The sequence below is a fragment of the Scyliorhinus torazame genome, chromosome 1, assembly GCF_047496885.1.
Source record: "Scyliorhinus torazame isolate Kashiwa2021f chromosome 1, sScyTor2.1, whole genome shotgun sequence".
In the NCBI taxonomy this organism is placed as follows: domain Eukaryota; kingdom Metazoa; phylum Chordata; class Chondrichthyes; order Carcharhiniformes; family Scyliorhinidae; genus Scyliorhinus; species Scyliorhinus torazame.
Genome location: NC_092707.1, coordinates 111,944,450 through 111,962,499, shown reverse-complemented (window position 1 = coordinate 111,962,499; position 18,050 = coordinate 111,944,450). Strand labels below are relative to the sequence as shown.

The 18,050-nt window shown below is 71.5% G+C and overlaps 1 protein-coding gene across 2 annotated transcripts in view; it reads right to left on the bottom strand.

The window, feature by feature from the left end:
- The window catches only part of rnf185 (ring finger protein 185), a 44,633-nt gene extending 30,815 nt beyond the window's left edge, over positions 1 to 13,818 (bottom strand). The window contains exon 1 of one of the 2 annotated variants that reach the window (XM_072499899.1): positions 13,583 to 13,818. In XM_072499899.1, the coding sequence (XP_072356000.1) occupies positions 13,583 to 13,767 (185 nt within the window). In that variant the 5' untranslated portion in view covers positions 13,768 to 13,818. The remainder of the gene's footprint in view (positions 1 to 13,582) is intronic. The other variant, XM_072499889.1, reaches the window with a different exon arrangement.
- Positions 13,819 to 18,050: the final 4,232 nt, after the last annotated feature.

Sequence of the window (18,050 nt, the reverse complement as noted above, 5' to 3'; positions counted from 1 at the left end):
CCCTCTCCCTCTAGCCCGAAAGCGCGCCCGGTCTTCCTCCCTCTACCCCTCCCTCTAGCTCAAAAGCGAGCCCGCTCTCCCTCCCTCTCCCCCTCCCTCTAGCCAGAAAACGCGCCCGCTCTCCCTCCCTCTCCCCTCCCTCTAGCCCGAAAGCACGCCCGCTCCCCCTCCCTTTACCCCGAAAGCGCGCCCGCTCCACCTCCCTCTACCCGAAAGCGCGCCCGCTCCCCCTCCCTCTCCCCCATCCAACTCGCCCGCTCTCCCTCCCTCTCCCCCATCCAACTCGCCCGCTCTCCCTCCCTCTCCCCCATCCAACTCGCCCGTTCTCCCTCCCTCCCCCATCCAACCCGCCCGCTCTCCCTCCCTCTCCCCCATCCAACTCGCCCGCTCCCCCATCCAACACGCCCGCTCTCCCTCCCACTCTCGCTCCCTCTCCCCCATCCAACTCGCCCGCTCTCCCTCCCACTCTCGCTCCCTCTCCCCCATCCAACTCGCCCGCTCTCCCTCCCTCCCTCGCCCCCATCCAACTAGCCCGCTCTCCCTCCCTCTCCCCCATCCAACTCGCCAGCTCTCCCTCCCTCTCCCCCATCCAACCCGCCCGCTCTCCCTCCCTCTCCCCCATCCAACTCGCCCGCTCTCCCTCCCTCTCCCCCATCCAACTCGCCCGCTCTCCCTCCCTCTCCCCCATCCAACTCGCCCGCTCTCCCCCCCTCCCCATCCAACCCGCCCGCTCTCCCTCCCTCTCCCCCATCCAACTCGCCCGCTCTCCCTCCCTCTCCACCATTCAACTCGCCCGCTCTCCCTCCCTCTCCCCCATCCAACTCGCCCGCTCTCCCTCCCTCTCCCCCATCCAACTCGCCCGCTCTCCCTCCCTCTCCCCCATCCAACTCGCCCGCTCTCCCTCCCTCCCCCATCCAACTCGCCCGCTCTCCCTCCCTCTCCCCCACCGACCTCGCCCGCTGTCCCTCCCTCTCCCCCACGCAACTGGCCCGCTCTCCCTCCCTCTCCCCCACCCAACTCGCCCGCTCCCCCTCCCTCTAGCCCGAAAGCGCGCCCGCTCTCCCTCCCTCTCGCCCTCCCACTAGCCCGAAAGCGCGCCCACTCTCCCTCCCTCTCCCCCTCCGTCTAGCCCGAAAGCGCGCCCGGTCTTCCTCCCTCTACCCCTCCCTCTAGCTCAAAAGCGAGCCCGCTCTCCCTCCCTCTCCCCCTCCCTCTAGCCAGAAAACACGCCCGCTCTCCCTCCCTCTCCCCCTCCCTCTAGCCTGAAAGCGCGCCCACTCCCCCTCCCTCTACCCCGAAAGCGCGCCCGCTCCCCCTCCCTTTACCCCGAAAGCGCGCCCGCTCCCCCTCCCTCTAGCCGAAAGCGCGCCCGCTCCCCCTCCCTCGAAAGCGCGCCCGCTCCCCCTCCCTCTAGCCCGAAAGCATTCCCGCTCTCCCTCCCTCTAGCCCGAACGCACGCCCGCTCTCTCTTCCCCACCCTCTAGCCCAAAAGCGCGCCCGCTCTCACTCCCTCTAGCCCGAAAGCGCGCCCGCTCCCCCTCCCTCGAAAGCGCGCACGCTCCCCCTCCCTCGAAAGCACGCCCGCTCTCCCTCCCTCCCTCTAGCCCAAAATCGCGCCCACTCTCCCTCCCTCTACCCCGAAAGCGCGCCGGCTCCCTTCCCTCTACCCCGAAAGCGCCCCCGCTCTCCCTCCCCTCCCCACCCTCTCTCCCACCGTCCCCCCCACTCCGTCCCTCCCTCTCCCCCCTCACTCCGTCCCTCCCTCTCCCCCCCCACTCCATCCCTCCCTCTCCCCCCCCACTCCGTCCCTCCCTCTCCCCCATCCAACTCGCCCGCTCTCTCCCACTCTCCCTCCCTCTCCCCCATCCAACTCGCCCGCTCTCCCTCCCTCTCCCCCATCCAACTCGCCCGCTCTCTCCCACTCTCCCTCCCTCCCATCCAACTCACCCGCTCTCTCCCACTCTCCCTCCCTCTCCCTCATCCAACTCGCCCGCTCTCCCTCCCTCTCCCCCATCCAACTCGCCCGCTCTCCCTCCCTCTCCCCCATCCAACTCGCCCGCTCCCCCTCCCTCTCCCCCATCCAACTCGCCCGCTCTCCCTCCCACCCCATCCAACACGCCCGCTCTCCCTCCCTCTCCCCCATCCAACTCGCCCGCTCTCCCTCCCACTCTCCCTCCCTCTCCCCCATCCAACTCGCCCGCTCCCCCTCCCTCTCCCCATCCAACTCGCCTGCTCTCCCTCCCACTCTCGCTCCCTCTCCCCCATCCAACTCGCCCGCTACCCCTCCCTCTCCCCCATCCAACTCGTCCGCTCTCCCTCCCACTCTCCCCCATCCAACTCGTCCGCTCTCCCTCCCACTCTCCCCCATCCAACTCGCCCGCTCTCCCTCCCACTCTCCCTCCCTCTCCCCATCCCCCGCTCCCCCCACTCCGTCCCTCCCCTCCACCCCCCCACTCCGTCCCTCCCCTCCACCCCCCCACTCCGTCCCTCCCCTCCACCCCCCCACTCCGTCCCTCCCCTCCACCCCCCCACTCCGTCCCTCCCCTCTACCCCCCCACTCCGTCCCTCCCTTCCCCCCCCCCCACTCCGTCCCTCCCCCCCCACTCCGTCCCTCCCCTCCACCCCCCCACTCCGTCCCTCCCCTCCACCCCCCCACTCCGTCCCTCCCCTCCACCCCCCCACTCCGTCCCTCCCCTCCACCCCCCCACTCCGTCCCTCCCCTCCACCCCCCCACTCCGTCCCTCCCCTCCACCCCCCCACTCCGTCCCTCCCCTCCCCCCCCCCCACTCCGTCCCTCCCCTCCCCCCCCCACTCCGTCCCTCCCCTCCCACCCCCACCCCCCCTCCCACTCCGCCCTCCCCTCCCCCCATCCGTCCCCCACTCCGTCCCTCCCCTCCCCCACTCCTCCCCCCACTCCGTCCCTCCCCTCCCCCCCCACTCCGTCCCTCCCCTCCCCCCCCACTCCGTCCCGTCCCTCCCCCCCACACTCCGTCCCTCCCCTCCCGCCCACACTCCGTCCCTCCCCTCCCGCCCACACTCCGTCCCTCCCCTCCCCCCCACACTCCGTCCCTCCCCTCCCCCCCACACTCCGTCCCTCCCCTCCCCCCCACACTCCGTCCCTCCCCTCCCCCCCACACTCCGTCCCTCCCCTCCCCCCCACACTCCGTCCCTCCCCCCCCCACCCCCACCCCCCCACCCCCACCCCCCCACCCACACCCCCCCACCCACACCCCCCTCTCCCCCCACCCCATTCCCCCGCCCCCCCACCCCCACCCCCCCCACCCCCACCCCCCCTCTCCCCCCACCCCCACCCCCACCCCCCCCACCCCCCCTCTCCCCCCACCCCCCACCTCATTCCCCCTCCCCCCCACCCCCCCTCTCCCCCCACCCCATTCCCCCTCCCCCCCACCCCATTCCCCCTCCCCCCCACCCCCCTCTCCCCCACCCCCCCTCTCCCCCCACCCCATTCCCCCCCCACTCCGTCCCTCCCCTCCCCACTCCGTCCCTCCCCTCCCCCCCCCCCACTCCGTCCCTCTCCCCCCCCCCCCACTCCGTCCCTCCCCTCCCCCCCCCACTCCGTCCCTCCCCCCCCACTCCCCTCCCCCCCCACTCCCCTCCCCCCCCACTCCCCCCCTCCCCTCCCCCCCCCACTCCGTCCCTCCCCTCCCCCCCCACTCCGTCCCTCCCCTCCCCCCCCACTCCGTCCCTCCCCTCCCCCCCACTCCGTCCCTCCCCTCCCCCCCCCACTCCATCCCTCCCCTCCCCCCCCCCACTCCATCCCTCCCCTCCCCCCCCCACTCCGTCCCTCCCCTCCCCCCCCACTCCGTCCCTCCCCTCCCCCCCCACTCCGTCCCTCCCCCCCCCACTCCGTCCCTCCCCATCCCCCCCCACTCCGTCCCTCCCCTCCCCCACCCACTCCGTCCCTCCCCTCCCCCACACTCCGTCCCTCCCCTCCCCCCCCCCACACTCCGTCCCTCCCCTCCCCCCCCACACTCCGTCCCTCCCCTCCCACTCCGCCCCTCCCCCCACACTCCGTCCCTCCCCTCCCCCCCCACACTCCGTCCCTCCCCTCCCCCCCCCCCACTCCGTCCCTCCCCTCCCACTCCGCCCCTCCCATCCCCCCCCACTCCGCCCCTCCCCTCCCCCCCACTCCGCCCCTCTCCTCCCCCCCCACCGCCCCTCCCCTCCCCCCCCACCGCCCCTCCCCTCCCCCCCCCACCGCCCCTCCCCTCCCCCCCCCACCGCCCCTCCCCTCCCCCCCCCACTCCGCCCCTCTCCTCCCCCCCCACCGCCCCTCCCCTCCCCCCCCCACTCCGCCCCTCCCCTCCCCCCCCACCGCCCCTCCCCTCCCCCCCCCCACTCCGCCCCTCCCCTCCCCCCCCACTCCGCCCCTCCCCTCCCCCCCACTCCGCCCCTCCCCTCCCCCCGCCCCTCCCCTCCCCCCCACTCCGCCCCTCCCCTCCCCCGCCCCTCCCCTCCCCCCCACTCCGCCCCTCCCCTCCCCCCCACTCCGCCCCTCCCCTCCCCTCCCCCCGCCCCTCCCCTCCCCCCCACTCCGCCCCTCCCCTCCCCCGCCCCTCCCCTCCCCCCCACTCCGCCCCTCCCCTCCCCCCCACTCCGCCCCTCCCCTCCCCCCCACTCCGCCCCTCCCCTCCCCTCCCCCCCCACTCCGCCCCTCCCCTCCCCCCGCCCCTCCCCTCCCCCCCCCCACTCCGCCCCTCCCCTCCCCCCCCCCTCCGCCCCTCCCCTCCCCTCCGCCCCTCCCCCCCCACCGCCCCTCCCCCCCCACTCCGCCCCTCCCCTCCCCCCCCACCGCCCCTCCCCCCCCACTCCGCCCCTCCCCTCCCCCCCCACTCCGCCCCTCCCCTCCCCCCCCACTCCGCCCCTCCCCTCCCCCCCCACTCCGCCCCTCCCCTCCCCCCCACTCCGCCCCTCCCCTCCCCCCCACTCCGTCCCTCCCCTCCTTCCCCCCCCTCCTCACCCCCCACTTCGTCCCCCCCTCCCCACTCCGTTCCCCCCCCACTCCGTCCCTCCCCCACTCCCCCCCCACTCCGTCCCTCCCCTCCCCCCCCACACTCCCCCCCTCCCCCCCACTTCCCCCTGCCCCCCCGCTCCGTCCCTCCCCTCCCCCCGCTAGTCCCTCCCCCCGCTAGTCCCTCCCCACTCACCCCCTCCCCCCCGCTCCGTCCCTCCCCTCCCCCCTCACCCTCACCCCCTCGCTCCGTCCCTCCCCTCCCCCCCCCCCGCTCGGTCCCCCCCTCCCCCCACTCCGTCCCTCCCCCACTCCCCCCCCACTCCGTCCCTCCCCTCCCCCCCCACACTCCCCCCCTCCCCCCCACTTCTCCCTGCCCCCCCGCTCCGTCCCTCCCCTCCCCCCGCTAGTCCCTCCCCCCGCTAGTCCCTCCCCACTCACCCCCTCCCCCCCGCTCCGTCCCTCCCCTCCCCCCTCACCCTCACCCCCTCGCTCCGTCCCTCCCCTCCCCCCCCCCCGCTCGGTCCCCCCTCCCCCCGCTCCGTCCCTCCCCACCGCTCTGTCCCTCCCCGCACGCCGCCCCCCCCCGCGCTCGGTCCCTCCCCTCCCCCACCCCGCTCCGTCCCTCCCCTCCCCCCGCTCCGTCCCTCCCCTCCCCCCCGCTCCGTCCCTCCCCTCCCCCCCCGCTCTGTCCCTCCCCTCTCCCCCCCGCTCCGTCCCTCCCCTCTCCCCCCCGCTCCGTCCCTCCCCTCTCCCCCCCGCTCCGTCCCTCCCCTCTCCCCCCCGCTCCGTCCCTCCCCTCCCCTCTCCCCCCCCCGCTCCGTCCCTCCCCTCCCCTCTCCCCCCCCGCTCCGTCCCTCCCCCCCCCCGCTCCGTCCCTCCCCTCCCCCCCCGCTCCGTCCCTCCCCTCTCCCCCCCCGCTCCGTCCCTCCCCTCTCCCCCCCCGCTCCGTCCCTCCCCTCTCCCCCCCCGCTCCGTCCCTCCCCTCTCCCCCCCGCTCCGTCCCTCCCCTCTCCCCCCCGCTCCGTCCCTCCCCTCTCCCCCCCGCTCCGTCCCTCCCCTCTCCCCCCCGCTCCGTCCCTCCCCTCTCCCCCCCGCTCCGTCCCTCCCCTCTCCCCCCCGCTCCGTCCCTCCCCTCTCCCCCCCGCTCCGTCCCTCCCCTCTCCCCCCCGCTCCGTCCCTCCCCTCCGCTCCGTCCCTCCCCTCTCCCCCCCCGCCCCTCTCCAACCCGCTCCGTCCCTCCCCAACCCGCTCCGTCCCTCCCCAACCCGCTCCGTCCCTCCCCTCTCCCCCCCGCTCCATCCCTCCCCTCTCCCCCCCGCTCCGTCCCTCCCCTCTCCCCCCCCGCTCCGTCCCTCCCCTCTCCCCCCCCGCTCCGTCCCTCCCCTCCCCCCCCGCTCCGTCCCTCCCCTCTCCCCCACCCCCGCTCCGTCCCTCCCCTCTCCCCCACCCCCGCTCCGTCCGTCCCCTCTCCCCCCCGCTCCGTCCCTCCCCAACCCGCTCCGTCCCTCCCCAACCCGCTCCGTCCCTCCCCAACCCGTTCCGTCCCTCCCCAACCCGTTCCGTCCCTCCCCAACCCGCTCCGTCCCTCCCCTCTCCCCCCCCGCTCCGTCCCTCCCCTCTCCCCCCCCGCTCCGTCCCTCCCCTCCCCCCCCCCCGCTCCGTCCCTCCCCTCTCACCCCCCCCCGGGCTCGGTCCCTCCCCTCTCCCCCCCCCCCCCCCCCCCGGGCTCGGTCCCTCCCCTCTTCCCCCCCCCCCGGGCTCGGTCCCTCCCCTCCCCCATTCCCCCCCCCCCCGGGCTCGGTCCCCCCCCTCCCACCCCCCCGCTCCGTCCCTCCCCTCTCCCCCCCCCCCCCGGGCTCGGTCCCTCCCCTCTCCCCCCGCCCCCCAGCTCCCCCCCTCCCCGTCCGTCCCCTCCCCCCGCTCCGTCCCTCCCCACTCCGTCCCTCCCCTCTCCCCCCCCGCTCAGTCACTCCCAACTCCCCCCCCCGCTCCGTCCCTCCCCTCTCCCCCACTCCCCCCCCGCTCAGTCACTCCCCCCCCCCCGTCCCTCCCCTCACTCCCCCCCCCCGTCCCTCCCCTCCCTCTCCCCCTCTCGCTCCGTCCCTCCCACGTCCCTCCCCTCCTCCCCCCCGCTCTGTCCCTCCCCTCCCCCCCACGTCCCTCCCCTCCTCCCCACCGCTCTGTCCCTCCCCTCCCCCCCACGTCCCTCCCCTCCCCCTCCCCCCCCCACGTCCCTCCCCTCTTCCCCCCCACGTCCCTCCCCTCTCCCCCCCCACGTCCCTCCCCCCCACCCACCCCCCCTCACTCACCCCCTCTCTCTCCCCCCCCACCCTCTCTCTCTCTCTCTCCCCCCCCACCCACCCCCCTCTCCCCCCCCCAGCTCCGTCCCTCCCCTCTCCCCCCCCCCCAGCTCCGTCCCTCCCCTCCCCCCGCTCCGTCCCTCCCCTCCCCCCGCTCCGTCCCTCCCCTCCCCCCGCTCCGTCCCTCCCCTCCCCCCGCTCCGTCCCTCCCCTCCCCCCGCTCCGTCCCTCCCCTCCCCCCGCTCCGTCCCTCCCCTCTCCCCCCCCCAGCTCCGTCCCTCCCCTCTCCCCCCCCCAGCTCCGTCCCTCCCCTCTTCCCCCCCCCAGCTCCGTCCCTCCCCTCTCCCCCCCCCAGCTCCGTCCCTCCCCTCCCCGCTCTGCCCCCCCCTCCCCCGCTCCGTCCCTCTCCTCCCCGCTCCGTCCCTCCCCTCCCCCCGCTCCGTCACTCCCCTCTCCCCCCGCTCCGTCCCTCCCCTCTCCCCCCGCTCCGTCCCTCCCCTCCCCCCCCCCCCAGCTCCGTCCCTCCCCTCCCCCCGCTCCGTCCCTCCCCTCTTCACCCCCCCGCTCCGTCCCTCCCCTCCCCCCGCTCCGTCCCTCCCCTCTTCTCCCCCCGCTCCGTCCCTCCCCACTCCCCCCCGCTCCGTCCCTCCCCCCCCCGCTCAGTCACTCCCCACTCCCCCCCGCTCCGTCCCTCCCCTCCTCCCCCCCGCTCCGTCCCTCCCCTCCTCCCCCCCCCGCTCCGTCCCTCCCCTCTTCCCCCCACGTCCCTCCCCTCTTCCCCCCCCCGTCTCTCCCCTCCACGCTCCGTCCCTCCCCCCCACCCACCCCTCACTCTCCCCCCCACCCCCCCCTCTTTCTCTCTCCCCCCCACCCCACCACCCGCTCTCTCCCCCCCCACCCACAACCCTCTCTCTCTCCCCCCCCACCCACCCCCACCCTCTCTCTCCCCCCCCACCCACCCCCCTCTCTCTCCCCCCCCACCCACCCCCCCTCTCTCTCCCCCCCACCCACCCCCCCCTCTCTCTCCCCCCCACCCACCCCCCCCTCTCTCTCCCCCCCACCCACCCCTCTCTCTCCCCCCTCACCCACCCCCCCTCTCTCTCCCCCCTCACCCACCCCCTCTCTCTCCCCCCTCACCCACCCCCCCTCACTCTCCCCCCACCCACCACCCCCTCACTCTCCCCCCACCCACCCCCCCTCTTTCTCTCTCCCCCCCACCCCACCCCCCGCTCTCTCCCCCCCCACCCACAACCCTCTCTCTCTCCCCCCCACCCACAACCCTCTCTCTCTCCCCCCACCACCCACCCCCACCCTCTCTCTCCCCCCCCACCCACCCCCACCCTCTCTCTCCCCCCCCACCCACGCCCCCCTCTCTCCCCCCTCACCCACCCCCCCTCTCTCTCCCCCCTCTCTCTCCCCCCTCACCCACCCCCCCTCACTCTCCCCCCACCCACTCACTCTCCCCCCACCCACCCCCCCTCTCTCTCCCCCCACCCACCCCTCCCTCTCTCCCCCCACCCACCCCCCCCCTCTCCCCCCACCCCCCCCCCCTCTCTCCCCCCACCCACCCCCCCTCTCTCTCCCCACCCCGATCCGTCCATCCCCTCCCCCCCGCTCCGTCCCTCCCCTCTTCCCCCGCTCCGTCCCTCCCCTCTCCCCCCCCCCCCCCCGCTCCGTCCCTCCCCTCTTCCCCCCCCCCCCCCGCTCCGTCCCTCCCCTCCCCCCCGGGCTCGGTCCCTCCCCTCTCCCCCCCCCTACTCCGTCCCTCCCCTCTCTCCCCCCCCCCCCCCCCGGCTCGGTCCCTCCCCTCCCACACTGCCCCCCCCCAGTCCCTCCCCTCCCCCACCCCCCCGCTCGGTCCCTCTCCTCTCCCCCCCACTCTCCTCCCGCTCCGTCCCTCCCCTCTCCCCCCCCCCCAGCTCCGTCCCTCCCCTCTCCCCCCCCCCCCAGCTCCGTCCCTCCCCTCCCCCCCCCCCCCAGCTCCGTCCCTCCCCTCTCCCCCCCCCCCCCCCCAGCTCCGTCCCTCCCCTCTCCCCCCCCCCAGCTCCGTCCCTCCCCTCTCCCCCCCCAGCTCCGCCCCCCCCTCTCTCCCCCCCCCCCAGCTCCGTCCCTCCCATCTCTTCCCCCCCCCCCAGCTCCGTCCCTCCCCTCTCTCCCCCCCCCCCCAGCTCCGTCCCTCCCCTCTCTCCCCCCCCCCCAGCTCCGTCCCTCCCCTCTTCGCCCCCCCTCAGCTCCGTCCCTCCCCTCTTCCCCCCCCCCCCAGCTCCGTCCCTCCCCTCTCCCCCCTCCAGCTCCGTCCCTCCCCTCTCCCCCCCCCCGCTCCGTCCCTCCCCTCTCCCCCCCCCCCCCAGCTCCGTCCCTCCCCCCCCGCTCCGTCCCTCCCCTCCCCCCGCTCCGTCCCTCCCCACTCCCCCCGCTCCGACCCTCCTCTCTCCCCCACTCCCCCCCCAGCTCCGTCCCTCCCCTCTCCCCCCCCCCCCCAGCTCCGTCCCTCCCCTCTTCCCCCCCCCCCCAGCTCCGTCCCTCCCCTCTCCCCCCCCCCCCCAGCTCCGTCCCTCCCCTCTCCCCCCCCCGCTCCGTCCCTCCCCTCTCCCCCCCCCAGCTCCGTCCCTCCCCTCCCCCCCGCTCCGTCCCTCCCCTCTCCCCCCCCCCGCTCAGTCACTCCCCACTCCCCCCCCGCTCCGTCCCTCCCCTCTCCCCCACTCCCCCCCGCTCAGTCACTCCCCCCCCCCCGTCCCTCCCCTCCCTCTTCCCCCCCCCGTCCCTCCCCTCCCTCTCCCCCTCTCGCTCCGTCCCCCCCCACCCCCCCCCACGTCCCTCCCCTCTCCCCCCCCCCCCCGCTCAGTCACTCCCCACTCCCCCCCCGCTCCGTCCCTCCCCTCTCCCCCACTCCCCCCCGCTCAGTCACTCCCCCCCCCCCCCCGTCCCTCCCCTCCCTCTTCCCCCCCCCCCGTCCCTCCCCTCCCTCTCCCCCTCTCGCTCCGTCCCTCCCCACCCCCCCCCCACGTCCCTCCCCTCTTCCCCCACCCCCCGCTCCGTCCCTCCCCTCCTCCCACCCCGCTCTGTCCCTCCCCCCCACGTCCCCCCCTCCTCCCCCACCGCTCTGTCCCTCCCCTCCCCCCCACGTCCCTCCCCTCCCCCCTCCCTCCCCTCTTCCCCCGCCACGTCCCTCCGCCTCCCCCCCCACGTCCCTCCCCTCTTCCCTCCCCTCTCCGTCCCTCCCCCCCACCCACCCCCCCTCACTCACCCCCTCTCTCTCCCCCCCCACCCCACCCCCCCTCTCTCTCCCCCCCCACCCCCCTCTCTCTCCCCCCCCCACCCACCCCCCCCTCTCTCCCCCCTCACCCACCCCCCCCTCTCTCTCCCCCCTCACCCACCCCCCCCCTCTCTCCCCCCTCACCCACCCCCCCCCTCTCTCCCCCCTCACCCACCCCCCTCCTCTCTCTCCCCTCACCCACCCCCCTCCTCTCTCTCCCCTCACCCACCCCCCTCCTCCTCTCTCTCCCCTCACCCACCCCCCTCCTCTCTCCCCTCACCCACCCCCCCTCTCTCTCTCCCCCCTCACCCACCCCCCCTCACCCCCCCCTCTCTCCCCCCTCACCCACCCCCCCTCTCTCCCCCCCTCTCTCTCCCCCCTCACTCTCCCCCCACCCACCACCCCCTCACTCTCCCCCCACCCACCCCCCCCCTCTCTCCACCCACCCACCCCCCCCTCCCCTCCCCCCCCTCTCTCTCCCCACACCCACCCCCCTCTCTCTCCCCACCCCCCCTCTCTCCACCCCGATCCGTCCTTCCCCTCCTCCTCCCCCCCCCCCCCCCCCGCTCCGTCCCTCCCCTTCCCCCCGGGCTCGGTCCCTCCCCTCTCCCCCCCCCCTACTCCGTCCCTCGCCTCTCTTCCCCCCCCCCCCCCCCGGCTCGGTCCCTCCCCTCCCACACTGCCCCCCCCCCCCCAGTCCCTCCCCTCCCCCACCCCCCCGCTCGGTCCCTCTCCTCTCCCCCCCCCCCCCCTCTCCTCCCGCTCCGTCCCTCCCCTCTCTCCCCCCCCCCAGCTCCGTCCCTCCCCTCTCCCCCCCCCCCAGCTCCGTCCCTCCCCTCTCCCCCCCCCCAGCTCCGTCCCTCCCCTCTCCCCCCCCCAGCTCCGTCCCTCCCCTCTCCCCCCCCCAGCTCCGTCCCTCCCCTCTCCCCCCCCCCCAGCTCCGTCACTCCCCTCTCCCCCCCCCCCAGCTCCGTCACTCCCCCCCCCCCGCTCCGTCCCTCCCCACTCCCCCCCGCTCCGACCCTCCTCTCTCTCCCCCACTCCCCCCCCCCCCCAGCTCCGTCCCTCCCCTCTCCTCTCCCCCCCCCCCCAGCTCCGTCCCTCCCCTCTCCCCCCCCCGCTCCGTCCCTCCCCTCTCTCCCCCCCCAGCTCCGTCCCTCCCCTCCCCCCCCCCCCCCGCTCCGTCCCTCCCCACTCCCCCCCGCTCCGTCCCTCCCCTTTCCCCCCCCCCGCTCAGTCACTCCCCACTCCCCCCCCGCTCCGTCCCTCCCCTCTCCCCCCCCCCGTCCCTCCCCTCCCTCTTCCCCCCCCCCGTCCCTCCCCTCCCTCTCCCCCTCTCGCTCCGTCCCTCCCCACCCCCCCCCACGTCCCTCCCCTCTTCCCCCACCCCCCCCTCTCTCTCCCCCTCACCCACCCCCCTCTCTCTCCCCCCACCCACCCACCCCCCCCTCTCCCCCCACCCACCCCCCCCTCTCTCTCCCCCCACCCACCCCCCCTCTCTCCCCCCACCCACCCCCCCCTCTCTCTCCCCCCACCCACCCCCCACCTACCTCTCCCTCCCCCCACCCACCACCTACCTCTCCCTCCCCCACCCACCCCCCACCTACCTCTCCCTCCCCCACCCACCCCCCACCTACCTCTCCCTCCCCCCACCCACCCCCCACCTACCTCTCCCTCCCCCCACCCACCCCACACCTATCTCTCCCTCCCCCCACCCACCCACCCCACACCTACCTCTCCCTCCCCCCACCCACCCACCCACCTCTCCCTCCCCCCACCCACCCACCCACCTCTCCCTCCCCCCACCCACCCACCCACCTCTCCCTCCCCCCAACCACCCCCACCTCTCTCTCCCACCCCCACCTCTCTCTCCCACCCCCACCTCTCTCTCCCTCCCCCCACCTCTCTCTCCCTCCCCCCACCTCTCTCTCCCTCCCCCCACCTCTCTCTCTCCCTCCCCCCACCCCCACCTCTCTCTCTCTCTCCCTCCCCCCACCCCCCACCTCTCTCTCTCCCTCCCCCCACCTCTCTCTCTCTCTCTCTCCCTCCCCCCACCTCTCTCTCTCCCCCCACCCCACCTCTCTCTCTCCCTCCCCCTCCCCCCACCTCTCTCTCCCTCCCCCCACCACCACCCCCCACCCCCCACCTCTCTCTCCCTCCCCCACCCCCCACCTCTCTCTCCCTCCCCCACCCACCCACCCACCCACCCTCTCTCCCTCCCCCCACCCACCCACCCCTCTCCCTCCCCCCACCCACCCCTCTCTCCCTCCCCCCACCTCTCTCCCTTCCCCCACCCACCCCCCCACCTCTCTCCCTCCCCCCACCCACCCCCCACCTCTCTCTCCCTCCCCCCACCCACCCCCCACCTCTCTCTCCCTCCCCCCACCCACCCCCCCCACCTCTCTCTCCCTCCCCCCACCCACCCCCCCCCACCTCTCTCTCCCTCCCCCCACCCACCCCCCACCTCTCTCTCCCTCCCCCCACCCACCCCCCCACCTCTCTCTCCCTCCCCCCACCCACCCCCCCACCTCTCTCTCCCTCCCCCCACCCACCCCCCCACCTCTCTCTCCCTCCCCCCACCCACCCCCCCACCTCTCTCTCCCTCCCCCCACCCACCCCCCCACCTCTCTCTCCCTCCCCCCACCCACCCCCCCACCTCTCTCTCCCTCTCCCCACCCACCCACCCCCACCCACCCACCCCCCCACCTCTCTCTCCCTCCCCCCACCCACCCACCCCCACCCACCTCTCTCTCCCTCCCTCCCCCCACCCACCTCTCTCTCCCTCCCCCCACCCACCCACCCCCACCCACCTCTCTCTCCCTCCCCCCCCCACCTCTCTCTCCCTCCCCCCACCCACCCCCCCACCTCTCTCCCTCCCCCACCCACCCCCCACCTCTCTCTCTCTCTCCCTCCCCCCACCCACCCCCCCACCTCTCTCTCCCTCCCCCCACCCACCCCCCACCTCTCTCTCTCTCCCCCCACCCACCCCCCACCTCTCTCTCTCTCCCCCCACCCACCCCCCACCTCTCTCTCTCTCCCCCCACCCCTCACCAGAACAAATGTCCGCACAGACTGATAACCGCGTCCTTCGCAGTGTCCAGACAGATGTTGCACTCGAATGTACTGTCCCCGGGTCCTCTGCTTTCCCCGGGCCCAGGCCCTCTGCTGTCACCGGGCCCACACCCGGACCCGGGGCTTTTATCGGGTCCGGCCGCCGCCGAACCCACATTTGCCATCTCCCTGGAACAAACACGCAGACATCCGGTTGGTGACCGGAAGGGACTGCATCCTAGCAACCGCTTCCCCCGCAACAGGAGGCCGGTGAAAGGTTCCCATTATCTAAAACTCATCTTGTAGCTCTTTTCACCACCATAGGACTTATTACTTCACAGCCAGTTAAGTGCTTTTTAGAATGTAGTCTCTGTTAGAAATATAGAAATTAGGAGCAGGGCGGTATTTTTTTCTTTCTTTCACAGGTGTGGGCGCCGCTGGCTCGACCAGCATTTATTACCCTTCAAAAGGTGGTGGTGAGCTGCCTTCTTGAACCTCTGCAGTCCACGAGGTGTAGGTACATTCACTGTGCTGTTAGGGAGGGAGTACCAGGATTTTGACCCCGCGACAGTGAAGGAACAGTGATATATTTCCAAGTCAGGGTGGTGAGTGGCTTGGAGGGGAACCTCCAGGTGGTGGGATTCCCAGGTATCTGCTGCTCTTGGCCTCGTAGGTTTGGAAGGTGCTGCCTAAGTGTGGTAAACCACCGTATTGCATTGTGTTGTACATGCCTGGGATTGTCCCGGCTGGCTCCGCCTGTGGCTCCTCCCCTCGGGCTCATGTATAAAGGTGGCAAGTCTCACCTCCGACCCAGTTCGGGACCAGAGGCCAGGAGGCTTGCTGTTTAGTGTATTAAAGCCTCAGTTACGTTCATCACTCGTCATGTGTTTATTGATGGCATATCACTTTAATACACTAAACTTCTAAGATGAACTCATCACTCAAGCCTGATCGCCTGGAGCTGGGCCCACAGGCAACCGAAGCCACAGAAACATTTGAGCACTGGCTCCGGGCCCTCCACAATGACCTCTGTCACCCGTTTTTTTCACTTCATCAAGGCTCGCAACCTGCCTTACTCCATCGAGGTCAGGTCCGTGACCAGGGACTGCCAGGTCTGCGCAGAGTGCTGTACAGTAACATGTACTTCCTCAACATTGTTGACGAGTACTCAAGATTCCTCTTCGCCATTGTGGCAGTATGTATTAGGGGTCATGTGGGACTGTGAAGCCGTGATGCTATTGGCTGACAGACCCCAGGTCCTGGTTGGCTGTTGGCTCCTGGCTCCGCCCTGAAGGCGGAGTATAAGAACCCGAGCTTCTCCCCGCCGCTCCATTCTGTTGCTGAACTGCTGGGGACAAGTCTCGCTTAATAAAGCCTCGTCGACTTCATCTCTACTCGTCTCTCTCATAAGTCATTGTGCGCGACAATTTATTAAGCAAGCTTAAAGGACTATGGAGCTCCGGATCGCCCCGGAATGCCTGCGGATCAGCCCCCACGCAGCGAACTCGGCAGCAGTTTTTAAACACTGGCAAGCTTGTTTTGAAGGCTACCTCCGAACGGCCCCCGGCCGGATCACAGAAGACCAGAAAATGCAGGTCCTGCATTCGAGGGTAAGCCCGGAAATTTACCCTCTCATAGAAGACGCAGAGGATTTCCCGACAGCGCGCGCAGCACTGAAGAGCATCTACGTTCGCCCCGTGAACCAGGTCTACGCACGCTACCAACTCGCAACGAGACGGCAAAGTCCCGGAGAATCGTTAGAGGAATTCTACGCCGCGCTGCTAATTTTGGGACGGGGCTGCAGCTGCCCGTCGGTGAACGCGATTGAACACACGGACATGCTAATTCGCGATGCGTTTGTGGCAGGTATGAACTCTCCCCAAATCCGCCAAAGACTTTTAGAAAGAGAGTCGCTAGGACTCTCAGAGGCACGGGCCATTGCAGCTTCCCTAGATGTGGCCTCGCAAAACACCCGCGCCTACGGCCCCGACCGCGCGGCAGCCCCTTGGGCTCCGTGGACCCCCCGTCGCGACAAACCCCCCCCCTCCCTCACAGGCCTGCGCGGTTAAAGCGCCAGATCATCCCGGGGGGGGCCTGCTGCTATTTCTGCGGGCAAGCAAAACACCCCCGGCAACGCTGCCCGGCCCGCGCAGCTATTTGCAAAAGCTGCGGCAAGAAGGGCCATTACGCGGCTGTGTGCCGGTCCCGGGGGGTCGCCGCAATCCCCGGAGAAGAACGAGCCCAGCGCATCCCAAACACTCCCCAACCCCCCCAGCGCCCCATGTGCGACCTGCGGGCGCCGGGCATTTTGGGTCCCGGGCACCACGAGGGGAGGATGGGCGCCGCCATCTTGTGACTCCCCAGCCACGTGCGATCCATGGGGGTGGCCATTTTGTCCACCCCCGGTCGCATGCGATTCATGGACGCCGCCATCTTGGATGACAACAAAGGACCTCAGCATAGACGGCTCCACGTGGTCCGAAGAAGACGCCGAGACACTACGACCACGACTGGCTTCGGTGACGCTGGATCAATCACGGCCCCGGACGCTCCAGACGACGACAACAACGGTGCTGATCAACGGACACGAGACACCATGCCTGATCGACTCCGGGAGCACCGAAAGTTTCATTCACCCCGACACGGTAAGACGCTGTTTTCTGACCATCCATCCAAGTACGCAAAAGATTGCCCTAGCTGCAGGATCCCACTCCGTAGAGATCAAAGGGTTCTGCATCGCGAACCTAACGGTGCAAGGGAGGGAGTTTAAAAACTACAGGCTCTACGTCCTTCCCCCAACTCTGCGCGCTCACATTACTGGGATTAGATTTCCAGTGTAACCTGCAGAGCCTAACATTTCAATTCGGCGGCCCAATACCCCCACTCACTATCTGCGGCCTCACAACTCACAAGGTTGAACCGCCGTCCTTGTTTGCAAACCTCACCCCGAATTGCAAACCCGTCGCCACTAGGAGCAGACGGTACAGCGCCCAGGACCGGATATTTATTCGGTCTGAAGTCCTGCGGTTGCTGAAGGAAGGCACAATCCAGGCCAGCAATAGTCCCTGGAGAGCCCAGGTGGTAGTAGTAAAGACCGGGGAAAAGCAAAGGATGGTCATAGACTATAGCCAGACCATCAACAGGTACACACAGCTAGATGCGTACCCTCTCCCCCGCATATCCGACATGGTAAATCGGATTGCCCAGTATAAGGTTTTCTCCACCGTGGACCTCAAGTCCGCCTACCACCAGCTCCCCATCCGCCCAGGTGACCGCAAGTACACAGCCTTCGAGGCAGACGGGCGTCTATACCACTTCCTAAGGGTCCCATTTGGTGTCACGAACGGGGTCTCGGTCTTCCAACGGGAGATGGACCGAATGGTTGACCAGCACGGGTTGCAGGCCACGTTCCCGTATCTCGACAACGTAACCATCTGCGACCACGATCAGCAGGACCACGACGCCAACGTCCAAAAATTCCTCCAGACCGCTAACACCTTGAACCTCACATACAACGAGGAAAAGTGCGTTTTTAGCACAAACCGGTTGGCCATCCTGGGATACGTAGTGCGCAATGGGATAATAGGCCCCGACCCCGAACGCATGCGCCCCCTCATGGAATTTCCCCTCCCCCACTGCTCCAAAGCCCTGAAACGTTGCCTGGGGTTCTTTTCATATTACGCCCAGTGGGTCCCCCAGTATGCAGACAAGGCCCGCCCGCTAATACAGACCACTACCTTCCCCCTGTCGACAGAGGCTCGCCAGGCCTTCAGCCGCATCAAAGCGGATATCGCAAAGGCCACGATGCGCGTCATCGACGACTCCCTCCCCTTCCAGGTCGAGAGCGACGCCTCCGACGTAGCTCTGGCGGCCACCCTTAACCAAGCGGGCAGACCCGTGGCCTTTTTCTCCCGAACCCTCCACGCCTCAGAAATCTGCCACTCCTCAGTGGAAAAGGAAGCCCAAGCCATAGTGGAAGCTGTGCGACATTGGAGACATTACCTGGCCGGTAGGAGATTCACTCTCTTCACCGACCAATGGTCGGTAGCCTTCATGTTCGATAATGCACAGCGAGGCAAAATTAAAAATGACAAGATCTTAAGGTGGAGGATCGAGCTCTCCACCTTCAACTATGAGATCTTGTACCGTCCCGGAAAGCTGAACGAGCCGTCCGATGCCCTATCCCGCGGCACATGTGCCAACGCACAAATAGACTGTCTCCAAGCCCTCCACGAGGACCTCTGCCACCCGGGGGTCACTCGGTTCTACCATTTTATAAAGTCCCGCAACCTCCCCTACTCTGTGGAGGAGGTCCGTACAGTCACCAGGAACTGCCACATCTGCGCGGAGTGCAAACCGCACTTTTTCAGGCCGGATAGAGTGCATCTGATCAAGGCTTCCCGCCCCTTTGAACGCCTCAGTCTGGATTTCAAAGGGCCCCTCCCCTCCACCGACCGCAACACATACC